This window comes from Mytilus galloprovincialis, chromosome 9 (genome assembly GCF_965363235.1).
Source record: "Mytilus galloprovincialis chromosome 9, xbMytGall1.hap1.1, whole genome shotgun sequence".
Classification (NCBI taxonomy): domain Eukaryota; kingdom Metazoa; phylum Mollusca; class Bivalvia; order Mytilida; family Mytilidae; genus Mytilus; species Mytilus galloprovincialis.
Window position 1 is genome coordinate 87611008 of NC_134846.1, and position 14601 is coordinate 87625608.

The 14601-nt window shown below is 32.8% G+C and overlaps 1 protein-coding gene across 2 annotated transcripts in view; it reads left to right on the forward strand.

The window, feature by feature from the left end:
• LOC143046272 (2-oxoglutarate dehydrogenase complex component E1-like) overlaps positions 1 to 11967 on the forward strand; it is a 61204-nt gene extending 49237 nt beyond the window's left edge. For both annotated transcript variants that reach the window (XM_076219353.1, XM_076219354.1), the window contains exons 13-20: positions 542 to 692; positions 1030 to 1157; positions 4274 to 4452; positions 4900 to 4971; positions 6634 to 6759; positions 7609 to 7845; positions 10933 to 11099; positions 11294 to 11967. In XM_076219353.1, the coding sequence (XP_076075468.1) occupies positions 542 to 692; positions 1030 to 1157; positions 4274 to 4452; positions 4900 to 4971; positions 6634 to 6759; positions 7609 to 7845; positions 10933 to 11099; positions 11294 to 11399 (1166 nt within the window). In that variant the 3' untranslated portion in view covers positions 11400 to 11967. The remainder of the gene's footprint in view (positions 1 to 541; positions 693 to 1029; positions 1158 to 4273; positions 4453 to 4899; positions 4972 to 6633; positions 6760 to 7608; positions 7846 to 10932; positions 11100 to 11293) is intronic.
• Positions 11968 to 14601: the final 2634 nt, after the last annotated feature.

A 14601-nucleotide genomic window follows, 5' to 3' on the forward strand; every position in this document is an offset into this window, starting at 1 on the left:
TTTTGATGAAGTTGAAGTCCAATCAACTTGAAACTTAGTATACATGTGCCCTATGATATGATCTTTCTAATTTAAATGCCAAATTAGAGTTTTGACCCCAATTTTATGGTTCACTGAACATAGAAAATGATAGTGCAAATTTCAGGTTAAAGTTTTTGGCTTCAGGTTAAAGTTTTTGGTCAAGGTAGTTTTTGATGAAGTTGAAGTCCAATCAACTTGAAACTTAGTATACATGTGCCCTATCATATGATCTTTCTAATTTAAATGCCAAATTAGAGTTTTGACCCCAATTTTACGGTTCACTGAACATAGAAAATGATAGTGCAAATTTCAGGTTAAAGTTTTTGGTCAAGGTAGTTTTTGATAAAGTAGAAGTCCAATCAACTTGAAACTTAGTATACATGTTCCCTTTGATAAGATCATTCTAATTTTAATGCCAAATTAGAGAATTTATTCCAATTTCACAGTCCTTTAAACATAGAAAATGATAGTGTGAGTGGGGCATCCGTGTACTGTGGACACATTCTTGTTTACCTTCTAGGTTTGAAAAGAATAATGAAGATGAGAAAACAGATGGTTGAAAAGAGACAGGCAGATTGGGCTTTGGGTGAAGCCTTAGCCTGGGGATCTTTACTCAGTGAGGGATATCATGTCAGACTTAGTGGACAAGATGTAGAGAGAGGAACATTCAGGTATGATGGTCAGGGAATCACTTAAATGAGAATCAGAGTGTATAAACTTGTACACTAAAAAATACTTTTGGTTGATGTTATTAGACATATAGAATAAATATGATCTACTTCATTACATACCCAGGTCAGAAGACTTGGCTCTCAATTTTCAGTATACAGTCATTGGAATATATGTTAAATTTAATTAAAGCCTGGTTTCGAGAAATATTGTGTTGCTTTGATGGAAAAAAAAAACAAGATAATATATTATATAATCAAAGATATATTTCCTATACATGTTATAGACTTAGAATTGATAATGACTTTGTAGATATTTCATAACTTTGTTTGATTGTAGCCACCGACATGCTGTATTGTTTGATCAGAATGTTGACAAGAAGAAAATTGTACCACTGAATCACTTGTATCCAAACCAGGCCAAGTTCCAAGTTCACAACAGCTCACTCTCAGAATACGGAGTACTGGGTAGGTATAAGTAGTCATTTTTGTCGAGCCTGCGACTTTTGTCGCAGAAAGCTCGACATAGGGATAGTGATCCGGCGGCGGCGTCGTTAGCTAACTTCTTAAAAGCTTTATATTTTAGAAGGTGGAAGACCTGGATGCTCCATACTTTGTATATGGATGCCTCATGTTACGAAGTTTCTGTCAGTCACATGTCCAATGTCCTTGACCTCATTTTCATGGTTCAGTGACTACTTGAAAAAAAAATCTTTATTAAATTCTCTCTTATTGTAAGTAATAAGATAACTATCTTTGATATGTGTGTACCTTGCAAGGTCCTCATGCCTGTCAGACAGTTTTCACTTGACCTCGACCTCATTTCATGGATCAGTGAACAAGGTTAAGTTTTGGTGGTCAAGTCCATATCTCAGATACTATAAGCAATAGGTCTAGTATATTCGGTATATGGAAGGACTGTAAGGTGTAAATGTCTAACGGGAGGTGTCATCTGACCTTGACCTCATTTTCATGGTTCAGTGGTTATAGTTAAGTTTTTGACTTCATTTTCATGGTGCAGTGGTCAAAGTAAAGACTTTGATTGTTTGTCTTTTTTTCTAATACTATATGCAATAGGTCAACTATATTTGCTGTATGGAAGTATTTTATGATCTATATTTCAGTTACGCAGGTTTTATTTGACCTTGACCTCATTTTCACGGTTCATTGCTCTGTTAACTTTATTGTGTTTTGGTCTGTTTTTCTTAAACTATTAGCAATGGGTCAACTACATTTGTTATATGGAAGAATTGTTAGCTGTACATTGTGTATACAAAGCGAAAAACCGTTACAGTTTTAATAAAAATAAAGCGAACCGAGATGAGATGAAAAAGTGAGGGAAAGTTTACAGAGCTGAAATGAATAAAAGTTTTGAGAGTTTTCAACATGCACTAGAATCTGACATGCGTAAACTTTCGAAAAAAGATTCTGGTAAATTTTGGAAAATCTTGAAAAGATTGGATAGAGGGGGGTCTGATAAAGATATCCAAATTACTATTGATCAATTATATGAGTATTGTAAGTCATTAAATAAGAGCGATGTTCCAGATGATGATATTGATTTTGAGGATTTAGTTAATAGTATAAAAAGTCAGGGGGTTATTGAAATTATAGATCCGGAAATTACAGAGGACGAAATATTGTCAGCTGTTAAAAAATTATGTAGTGGCAAAGCCCCAGGGGAAGATGGGATTGTCAACGAATATATAAAAAGCACGGTGAATCAATTTTTGCCTATTTACACTAAGTTATTCAATTTAGTGTTTGATTCTGGAATCGTTCCCAAATCATGGCTTATTGGTATCATTAAGCCGTTATTTAAAAACAAGGGGGATCCAAATAATTTGGATAATTACCGAGCTATTTGTCTTACATCGAATTTAGGAAAAGTGTTCACCTCTATACTTAATTCAAGACTTAATGCTCTGTCAGACGAGATCGGGATTATAACTGATGCCCAGGGTGGTTTTCGTAAGGGGTATTCTGTCCAAGATAGTATGTTTATCATGCATGCTTTAATTTCACTATATTTGAGTTCGGGAAAGAAATTATTTTGCGCTTTTGTAGATTTTAAAAAAGCTTTTGATACAGTGTGGAGGGTGGGACTATGGCAAAAATTATTAAAATATAACATTGGTGGGAAAATGTTTAAAGTTATATTGAGCATGTATACGGATATTAAGTCTTGTGTTAAAAATGGAGAACTAAAAACAGATTTTTTCCCGTGTGAGGTAGGTGTAAGACAGGGAGAAAAAATGTCACCTTTTCTCTTTGCCTTATACCTGAATGACTTGGAGGAATATCTGGATGAAAACTTTGTTGAAGGTCTAACATTTATGAATGACAAATTTACAGAGAATCTTGATTTGTATATCAAGTTATTTATTCTTCTGTACGCCGACGACACTATTATTTTTGCAAAGTCGGCAGAAGGGTTGCAAAAGGCTCTGAATGTTTTTGAGCAATATTGTTTCTGCGGCTGAGTTTTCTTTAATAAACTAAACTAAACTAAACAAATGTCATGAAATGTATACAAAATGCTTATTACCACAAAACACAAATCAAGTTCAAATTTGGATGGTGTCATTTTCACTATTCTTGATTCATGTCCCTTTATACATGGTAAAACATCAAATAGATACATGGGTGAACATGAAGATGGTACTCAACATGGCTGCCACTGTAACTATAAAATATATTGGTAAAACATCAAATAGATACATGGGTGAACATGAAGATGGTACTCAACATGGCTGCCACTGTAACTATAAAATATATTGGTAAAACATCAAATAGATACATGGGTGAACATGAAGATGGTACTCAACATGGCTGCCACTGTAACTATAAAATATATTGGTAAAACATCAAATAGATACATGGGTGAACATGAAGATGGTACTCAACATGGCTGCCACTGTAACTATAAAATATATTGGTAAAACATCAAATAGATACATGGGTGAACATGAAGATGGTACTCAACATGGCTGCCACTGTAACTATAAAATATATTGGTAAAACATCAAATAGATACATGGGTGAACATGAAGATGGTACTCAACATGGCTGCCACTGTAACTATATTGGTAAAACATCAAATAGATACATGGATGAACATGAAGATGGTACTCAACATGGCTGCCACTGTAACTATATTGGTAAAACATCAAATAGATAAATGGGTGAACATGAAGATGGTACTCAACATGGCTGCCACTGTAACTATAAAATATATTGGTAAAACATCAAACAAACAAAAAATTAAAATTTTTTAGATAGCACACTCTTTTCATCATGTTTCCCTTGAATAAATGATGGTGATAATTTCAACCAACATCATAAAAGGTACAAAGTTTGATTATAAAAAAAGTTCACAGGGCTGACATTCCTTCAGAATCTTATGTAGAAGTTACTCTATTTTTTTTCAAACTGATAGTGGATAGTGAGGAGTGGTGAGACTTCAAAGAGATGTGCCTTTTTGCTTACAATACTGTGTAATAAACTTTGATATGTTGTCAAATCAAATTTCACCAAAAATATACATCAAGAAATATGTATAACCAAGATGATATTATTTTCAGGATTTGAATTAGGCTATTCCTTGGAGAATCCTTATACATTGGTGATATGGGAGGCTCAGTTTGGGGATTTCGCCAACACAGCACAATGTATAATTGATCAGTTTATTAGCAGTGGCAAAGACAAATGGACAAGAGAAAGTGGCATCACTTTACTGTTACCACATGGTTATGATGGCATGGTAAGTGGCATAACTTTATATTTTTATAATTTTTGAACTTGTCAAATATTTCCAATTATAATTTATTTATGATAATAACATGGTATATATCTTACATGTATTATGTATGTTGTGTATATATTTTAATTGTTGGAAATAAAAAAATAGAAAATAAAGTTTAACGAGATTGTTTTGCTAGGCAGAAGTATATACTATACAGTCATTTTATTTGACATAAGGTTACATAAGGGTGTTGCAGCTTCCTCACACACACCTTGAATTGTATTACACAGTACACAACAGCTGGGGAGCTATATTGCTCATATCATTTTCATCAGAATTTAAAAAAATATATAATGAAATGTCTATTGTAATTACTAACGAAAATATTATGCAATTTTGAGAATATTTACTCCTTGTAAGCATTGTCATTATTATCTACATTTAAGTTTGTGATTTTGATTGTAGGGACCAGAACATTCCAGTGGCAGATTAGAAAGGTTCCTTCAAATGTCTAATGATGATGGAGACTATTTCCCTGTAAGTATAGATTCACTAGTCTTATTTGGTAAACTGAAGTCAGGTTGGCCCTCTAACAAGGGAGTAGTGTCTATTTCCCTGTAAGTATAGATTCACTAGTCTTATTTGGTAAACTGAAGTCAGGTTAGCCCTCTAACAAGGGAGTAGTGTCTATTTCCCTGTAAGTATAGATTCACTAGTCTTATTTGGTAAACTGAAGTCAGGTTGGCCCTCTAACAAGGGAGTAGTGTCTATTTCCCTGTAAGTATAGATTCACTAGTCTTATTTGGTAAACTGAAGTCAGGTTTGCCCTCTAACAAGGGAGAAGGGTCTATTTCCCTGTAAGTATAGATTCACTAGTCTTATTTGGTAAACTGAAGTCAGGTTGGCCCTCTAACAAGGGAGTAGTGACTATTTCCCTGTAAGTATAGATTCACTAGTCTTATTTGGTAAACTGAAGTCAGGTTGGCCCTCTAACAAGGGAGTAGTGTCTATTTCCCTGTAAGTATAGATTCACTAGTCTTATTTGGTAAACTGAAGTCAGGTTAGCCCTCTAACAAGGGAGTAGTGTCTATTTCCCTGTAAGTATAGATTCACTAGTCTTATTTGGTAAACTGAAGTCAGGTTGGCCCTCTAACAAGGGAGTAGTGTCTATTTCCCTGTAAGTATAGATTCACTAGTCTTATTTGGTAAACTGAAGTCAGGTTAGCCCTCTAACAAGGGAGTAGTGTCTATTTCCCTGTAAGTATAGATTCACTAGTCTTATTTGGTAAACTGAAGTCAGGTTGGATCTCTAACAAGGGAGTAGTGTCTATTTCCCTGTAAGTATAGATTCACTAGTCTTATTTGGTAAACTGAAGTCAGGTTAGCCCTCTAACAAGGGAGTAGTGTCTATTTCCCTGTAAGTATAGATTCACTAGTCTTATTTGGTAAACTGAAGTCAGGTTGGATCTCTAACAAGGGAGTAGTGTCTATTTCCCTGTAAGTATAGATTCACTAGTCTTATTTGGTAAACTGAAGTCAGGTTAGCCCTCTAACAAGGGAGTAGTGTCTATTTCCCTGTAAGTATAGATTCACTAGTCTTATTTGGTAAACTGAAGTCAGGTTTGCCCTCTAACAAGGGAGTAGTGTCTATTTCCCTGTAAGTATAGATTCACTAGTCTTATTTGGTAAACTGAAGTCAGGTTAGCCCTCTAACAAGGGAGTAGTGTCTATTTCCCTGTAAGTATAGATTCACTAGTCTTATTTGGTAAACTGAAGTCAGGTTTGCCCTCTAACAAGGGAGTAGTGTCTCAACAGTCACAAAAGTTAAAAAGAATGTGAGCTCATAGTTAATATGTGAATCTGACAGAGGCATTGCAAACTTTATGTATAAATTTTAAAAAAATGATAGTCAATAAAAAGGACATCACAAACAAGTTTTGTAGGAAGACAGAATTAGTTTGATCTGTGTACAACAAAACATGGAAAAATCAAATTCTCCTGTTTTCTGGTGAGTTACAATATTTTTCCAATATCAACAGTTATTATACAGTTGAGAAATATAATTTGCAATGGCAACAGAAAGACAAACACTATTTTTGATAATATATAGTGTTATAGCTATTAGGGTTACATCATTTATAAATGTTGCTACACATTCAAATGACAGTTACTGAATTTTTTATAAATTTTATGTTTCAGCCTGAAAATGAAGATTTTGTAACACAGCAATCTCATGAAATTAACTGGTTTGTATGCAACTTTACAACTCCAGCTAATTTCTTCCATGCAATGAGGAGGCAGATACTTTTACCATTTAGACGACCAGTAAGTCCAGAGGCAATTTAGAAGTCAACACAAATCTTACAATAAATAAACTGACATTAATTTCTATATTAAATCATGGTTTACAAACAAATGTGATTTATACAATATAAAATATCACAAATGTTGAAGAGCATTAAATTACATCTTAAGGAGGCTCGCGGGTACAAAAATTTTGGCTAAAAATTAAACATTTGTTTTTTCATTACAAATTTTATTTATTACACTATGAGTTATTACTTTATGATATGGTACAAAAATCAAATAAAGAAATTGATTAGGTTTGGCCCCAGATGACTTTTAAAATGTTTTTATCATTGAAAAAGCTCCAAATTATCTCCCTTTGGTGTAAAAATGCCATTTTTTGGCATTTAAATTTAAACAACTTTTTAAACTCATCGGTGACCTATATTTTTTATTATTGTTTTCAAATAAGCTTTACATAAACTAAATAATTGTAAAATTTTAGCGATTTCTGTAATTAAGTTCTTTTTTTAGTTCGATATTACCTTTATTTCTCCTATTAGATCAACAGAAAAAAAGAACATTAATAAAAATGTATGCTTCTTTCGAAGGCATATTGTGAGCTTAAATGAACGGTGACCCCATATTTTTATTCCATTTTTCTATTAAGTACATGATAAAGTTCATTTATGAAAAAATATAGAGAAATCCTATGTTAGGAAAAAAAAATGATTTAGACCCACAAGCCCTTTAACTGATAAGTAGCATTCAGTCAAAACAGTGTTAATTAGTTTGGAAATGTATTCTTACCGAATTGAAAATTGATATAGACATTGGCCAGCCAATATAAAAACTTCTTTCAAATATTAATAACAATATTATTTTTAGCTTATTGTCATGTCACCCAAAAGTTTGCTACGACATAAGGATGCCATTTCTAGCTTTGATGATATGAATGAAGGAAGTAAATTTCGTCGAGTTATACCAGAGTCAGGAGCTGCTACACAGAATGCTGCTGGTGTAAAGAAGTTGATCTTCTGTAGTGGCAAAGTCTATTATGATCTGATCTATGAACGAGAGAAGAAGGAATTAAATGATCAAATAGCTATTGCAAGAATTGAACAGGTAATAAAACATAGCTTTATCACCTACCCAATACTGGTGTTGAGAAAAGATTATATATTCTACATTGGTGAAACTAACAAGCTTAATACCCCTTTCAGATAGTTGAGGTAGAATGTCAACATTTCGATCTAAAGAGATCATTTTATTTTACTCTGCTGAAATTTTTTTAACCTGCAGTAAACCAAGCTCCTACATTTTAGGCCCCAGATTGTCATGCTTGTCATACTTCAGTCCATTGAGTTTTAATAAGATAGTCTTACTGGAAATCATTGAAACAGTTGGCCCTAATTTTCTACATGTGAAGTTAAAAAACCCAACTTCAGATTATCTAGTCTACCAAACAACATGTCTGCTTTTACTATAAATAGAACATCTGTCTTCAATGAGGGTGGTAAAGTGTTATTTTCGTGCAACGTGTTTTGCCATTTTTATTAGCTCACCTGGCCCGAAGGGCCAAGTGAGCTTTTCCCATCACTTGGCGTCCGTCGTCGTCCGTTGTCGTTAACTTTTACAAAAATCTTCTCCTCTGAAACTACTGGGCCAAATTAAACCAAACTTGGCCACAATCATCATTGGGGTATCTAGTTTCAAAAATGTGTGGCATGACCCGGCCAACCAACCAAGATGGCCGCCATGGCTAAAAATAGAACATAGGGGTAAAATGCAGTTTTTGGCTTATAACTCAAAAACCAAAGCATTAAGAGCAAATCTGACATGGGGTAAAATTGTTTATCAGGTCAAGATCTATCTGCCCTCAAATTTTCAGATGAATTCGACAACCCGTTATTGGGTTGCTGCCCCTGAACTGGTAATTTTAGGTAATTTTTGCTGTTTTTGGCTATTATCTTGAATATTATTATAGATAGAGATAAACTGTAAACAGCAATAATGTTCAGCAAAGTAAGATTTACAAATAAGTCAACATGACCAAAATGGTCAGTTGACCCCTTTAGGAGTTATTGACCTTTATAGTCAATTTTTAACCATTTTTCCTAAATCTTAGTAATCTTTTACAAAAATCTTCTCCTCTGAAACTACTGGGCCAAATTAATCCAAACTTGGCCACAATCATCTTTGGGATATCTAGTTTAAAAAATGTGTGGCGTGACTCGGTCAACCAACCAAGATGGCCGCCATGGCTAAAAATAGAACATAGGGGTAAAATGCAGTTTTTGGCTTATAACTCAAAAACCAAAGCATTTAGAGCAAATCTGACATGCGGTGAAAGTGTTTATCAGGTCAAAATCTATCTGTCCAGAAATTTTCAGATGAATCGGACAACCTGTTGTTGGGTTGCTGCCCCTGAATTGGTAATTTTAAGGAAATTTTGCTGTTTTTGGTTATTATCTTGAATATTATTATAGATAGAGATAAACTGTAAACAACAATAATGTTCAGCAAAGTAAGATTTACAAATAAGTCAGCATGACCAAAATGGTCAGTTGACCCCTATAGGAGTTATTGCCCTTTACAGTCAATTTTTAACCATTTTTTCGTAAATCTTAGTAATCTTTTACAAAAATCTTCTTCTTTGAAACTACTGGGCCAAATTAAACTAAACTTGGCCACAGTCATCATTAGGGTAACTTGTTTAAAAAATGTGTGACGTAACCTGGACAATCAACCAAAATGGCTGCCACGGCTAATAATAGAACATAGGGGTAAAATGCAGTTTTTGGCTTATAACTCAAAAACCGAAGCATTAAGAGAAAATCTGACAGGGTTTAATTGTTTATCAGGTCAAGATCTATCTGCCCTGATGTTTTCACATGGATCGGATAACCTGTTGTTAGGTTACTGTCCTGAATTGGTAATTTTAAGGAAATTTTGCCGTTTTTTGTTATTATCTTGAATATTATTATAGATAGAGATAAACTGTATACAGCAATAACGTTCAGCAAAATAAGATCTACAAATAAGTTTACATGACCAAAATAGTCAATTGACCCCTTAAGGAGTTATTGCCCTTTATAGTTAATTTTTAACATTTTTCATAAATTTTTGTTAATTTTTAAGAAAATATTTTCCACTGTAATTACTGGGCTAAGTTCATTATCGATAGAGATAATTGTAGCAACAAGAATGTTCAGTAAAGTAAGATCTACAAACACATCACTATCACCAAAACACAGTTATATCATGAATTTATCTGTGTCCATTGTTTAATATGCACAAGACCAAGGTGAGCGACACAGGCTCTTTAGAGCCTCTAGTTTCACGTGCAGCCATGAAAAGGGTTCGTTATTCACTGTGTTTTGTGAAATCGGTAAAAAGATCAACGTGCAAGGCATTTTTAATTGTTCGTTCATCGTGAAGTGGCAATTTTATTTCGCGTTCTTCCGTGCAGATACCCCCCCCCCTTTACGCCCCTCTTCAATATTTCTTCTTTTTCATTTGATCTTGTGAAAGGTAGATATTTAACTATCAATAAGCAGTTTGGTGCATTAATGCAGACAGTGTCCTCATTGGCCCAATATAGATTTGACAAATTTTGAGTAATACTATGAATTATCAATTTAGAATGAACAAAAGCTATGCATGCTTCTTATTGTATCAGGTTACTTTTGAATGCTGTTAATGCATGTTAAAATGCTGATTAACATGTTATAAGGAAAATGATTTAAAATTTCAATAAATTTCTGGCATCCTACCTATTTTTCTTAAGAAGGAAGTTGTGATTGGATTAAAGAAAAAAAAGGTACAGAGAACTTCACATGTTATCAATATAACGAATTAACCATGAAAATGATCACCATGCAAAAGTACTCTTGTCACTAGACTGCTCTCCCTTCCCTCAGATTCCAGCTAGAACACTACATTACTAGTATTTCAGATTTTACCAGTGTTTGAAATAGTGCCTGATGTATTGAAAGACAAGTTTGACAGTATCATTTCCAGATTTCACCATTCACATTTGACCTTGACATTATATTTTACAGATTTCAATGTTCCCGTTTGATCTAGTATATTTTGCAGATTTCACCGTTCCCATTTGATTTTGTATATTTTCCAGATTTCACCGTTCCCATTTGATCTTGTATATTTTGCAGATTTCACCGTTCCCATTTCATCTTGTATATTTTGCAGATTTCACCGTTCCCATTTGATCTTGTGAAGGAAGAAATACAGAAGTATCCCAAGGCCAGCATTAACTGGGTACAGGAGGAACACAAAAATATGGGAGCCTGGTTTTATGTAGAGCCCAGAATCAGGACTGTCCTAACTAAACTTGATATGGCAGATGCTTCTATTGAGTAAGTTACTTTTATTTCATTTAAACACATCTTCAATATAATAATGTAATATGATCATTTTTAATTGCCACATTTTAAAATATTAAAAAAGAAATGTTGTCATCTGATTTTATGAAAGAACAAACTATGAATTATTTGTTAATTATTGTTGTAGATATTGTGGCCGATCAATTATTTGTTTATTATTGTTGTAGATATTGTGGCCGTGAACCAGCAGCATCCACCGCGGCAGGATCCAAACGCAGTCATTTATTACAGTTAGCGTCTTTCCTCAACGAAGCTGTCAGTCTGTCAGAATGAGGAAACAAAACATTAGAACCTTTAAAATACAATATCAGGATGTAGAAAATCATAAATAAAAGAGAACTTGTGATAAATGAAAATATTTGATGTACACAATATAGACCCATCGTTATAAATACCAACTATTTGGGTGTTTTAATAATCAATTATGCTGGGTGAATGTAGTTGTAATTGATTGTTTTAGCTGTAAATTCTATTCATTCTGTACATACCTTTATATGAAATGTTTATTTTAATGTCAGATATAAACTGCAGGGCAGATGTACACTTGTTATTAAAACTCAAAATGTCACACTTTTGTAAGATTTCCTTGGATGTGAATCAAACTTGTTTTTTAAACCTATTTTTATACCTTATATTTTCTACCTTACTGAATTGTTTGTGATATCTACTGTGCCAGAAGTCAATGTGGATAATTTACCATAAAAAAAATAATGTGATAAGTTTAACATTAAATTAGGTATTTATACAAGAGTTGGTGAACATGTTTATGTCACAAGTTTTCAAGTCTAAAAAGGGGATATAATAAAAGTTATATGATGGACATGGCAGTCTGTCTTGTGAATTTGTCTGTTTTCTGTCTCTATTACCAAATATATTTATTTATTTTACAGATGTATAAATTCTGTTGACGCAAAACTCTCTGTAGGTGCACAAAGTTCATTCAATGTCACAAACTAAACAAACAATTGTAAATTGGGAAATTGGAGAGGATCTTCATAAACAACCTCTATTGTTATTTCTTACAATAACATCTCTAGAAGCTATACAGAATTATACAGGTTTCCTAGATTTGTGTTATCTCGTTTAAAAAAGGGTTAATATTCGAATTTTAAACATGTTTAAATATTTTAGTCCAGATTACTAAACAAAATAAGAAATATTAACAACGATAAAAAAATTTACCAAAGGTTTTGTGAGGAGTAGGTTAGATAAAGGAGGTAGATTTGGTGGTTAGGGATTATACAGGGACACATATACAAACCAAGTAATTCCTCTCACAACTTTCATTTCATAGTTAGAGGAATTATTTAAATGGCATTAAAAGTGACTTATCAAAAGTCATACATATTTATTAAAAGAAATAGTGGATGGAAATTACAAAAAATAGTGTGTTTATTTCAAAAAGGTTCAAGTTCTACAATTTATGATATATTTTAATTATATAATTTTCACATTTGACAATTTTTAAGTTGAAAGGCCTAGTTTTGATTCTTTCTGTAAATAGTTTGCCTCCAAGTAGATTTTTTGTGTTTCCATTCAAAGTTTGGTGCTGTACTTACCTTTACCTTTATATAGATCTGCAAATACACTCATCATCATTATAGTTACAACACCATTCAAGAATATTACACATTTCTTTGTGCCATTTATTGACACTATTAAAAGAAAACAGGCAAGTGTGAAAATTTTGTTTATTTGATAATTTTGTGTGTTTTGTTGAATGCACTATTTCATTAAAGACATATGAATTTATCGATAAAGCTGAGGTTAGTTAAAAGAGCATGCCAAGTTTGATAATTAAAAAAAAAAATGTACAAATACAAATTGATAAATGACCTTGAAATTATCTTGATTTCTGCATCAATTATAGTACCAAATATGACTTAAGAATTAGGACTCTTATAGAATTATATATTTATACTTAAATTGATAGTAAAAAACTTTCCATTTGGTACATTGGGTAAGTCAACTTGGTACCAACTTTCGGTCAAGTCAGCTACATATTTTTATAGCGTCAAGGTCAAATTTTATGAGAAACATGAGCTTGATTTTTTATGGTAAAAGAAGGGTAACATGTGTTGAGAATTGTGGTGAATAAAAGTGACTTCAAATGAAATTTAAGCAAAATCAAGCAGAAAAACCTTTTATCATTGTAAATGATACAAGACCTTATGCTTCCAATAACCACATTTTCATGCTAAAATAACTTGTTTTTGTTTTTACAATAGTTAATTTATTATTTTGTTTATCTTGCTTTGTCAACTATGAATTAGGCCTGGAAAGAAGATATATTGTTCAACAATTTTTAACAATAAAAATTTGTTTCATTATTAATGTTAATGTTTTCTATTGCATTCATCTTCAAATTAACAATAGCTGTACTTTAGGATCAGTACTTTCATTGTGTTTAAATTTCTTTAGTTATGCAGTACAAAAAATGTAGTCCGTTTTCATATAGTGTAACAAGTCTTAGTGGTCAAATGGGGCGTATTGCATTTCCGCTAATTTTTCAAAATCACAATGCTACGTTTCCGCAAATTTAAAGTATACGTTTCCGCAATTTGTATTTATTACTTTTCCGGAAATTTACCTGGTAAATTGTAAATATTTGAATATATATTGACTTGAAAAATGTTGCTATGTCCTTATACAGAGACAGGCGAAAGCAGTTTCCAAAATTACCTAAATGTAGATTAGAAATTCACGAGACATTAAGACAAATAGATTTGAACACTAACACAATTGAAACTTATTTTAACTTTTAATTAGTCAACGATTTTGATTTGGGAATCGTTTTACTTTCATCTTTCACCAACTTGGTATGTCTATGTAATGAAATGACTGATATTTTCATAGATGGCACATTTAAATCCTGTTCGAAATTCTACCAACTCAGTTTATTCGATACATGGATGTAAAAATGGTAACTACATTCGTCTTGCATTTGCGTTACTTCCACTTAAATCCGAGGAATGTTACACGAAACTGTTGGATCGGCTTATTGATGTGTGCACTACCCGAAGAATAACTTCCCGAGGTAGTTCATAATGACTTTGAATGTGTAATGCATACTGCTGTTACGAAAACACGAATAGTGCCGCGTCTTTTCATGCCCACTTGAACGAGCAGTTTTACGCTAGCCATCCTATAGCATTTTTTGTTTGTTTTTATTGATGTGTTATTGAAACTGCAAACAACATCTTACATAAAGATGAGAACTCTAACTGTAAAAGCACCCGTTTGGAAATGTGAAAAGGAGAAGATGGACTTCCTTAAGTTCTTGAACAAAATACAGTTCTTGAACAAAATAGTATTATACAAAAATTGTAAACGGTGAATGTACTACTGTGGACTTTGTGCGGCGTGTTGGCTACAAATATTCTGCCAGAACTGACTTATGAACTCATATCAAGATATTTCTGATTGGTGCTGACTTTTGAACATACGTTTTCATAGATTTAAATGATGAAGTTTA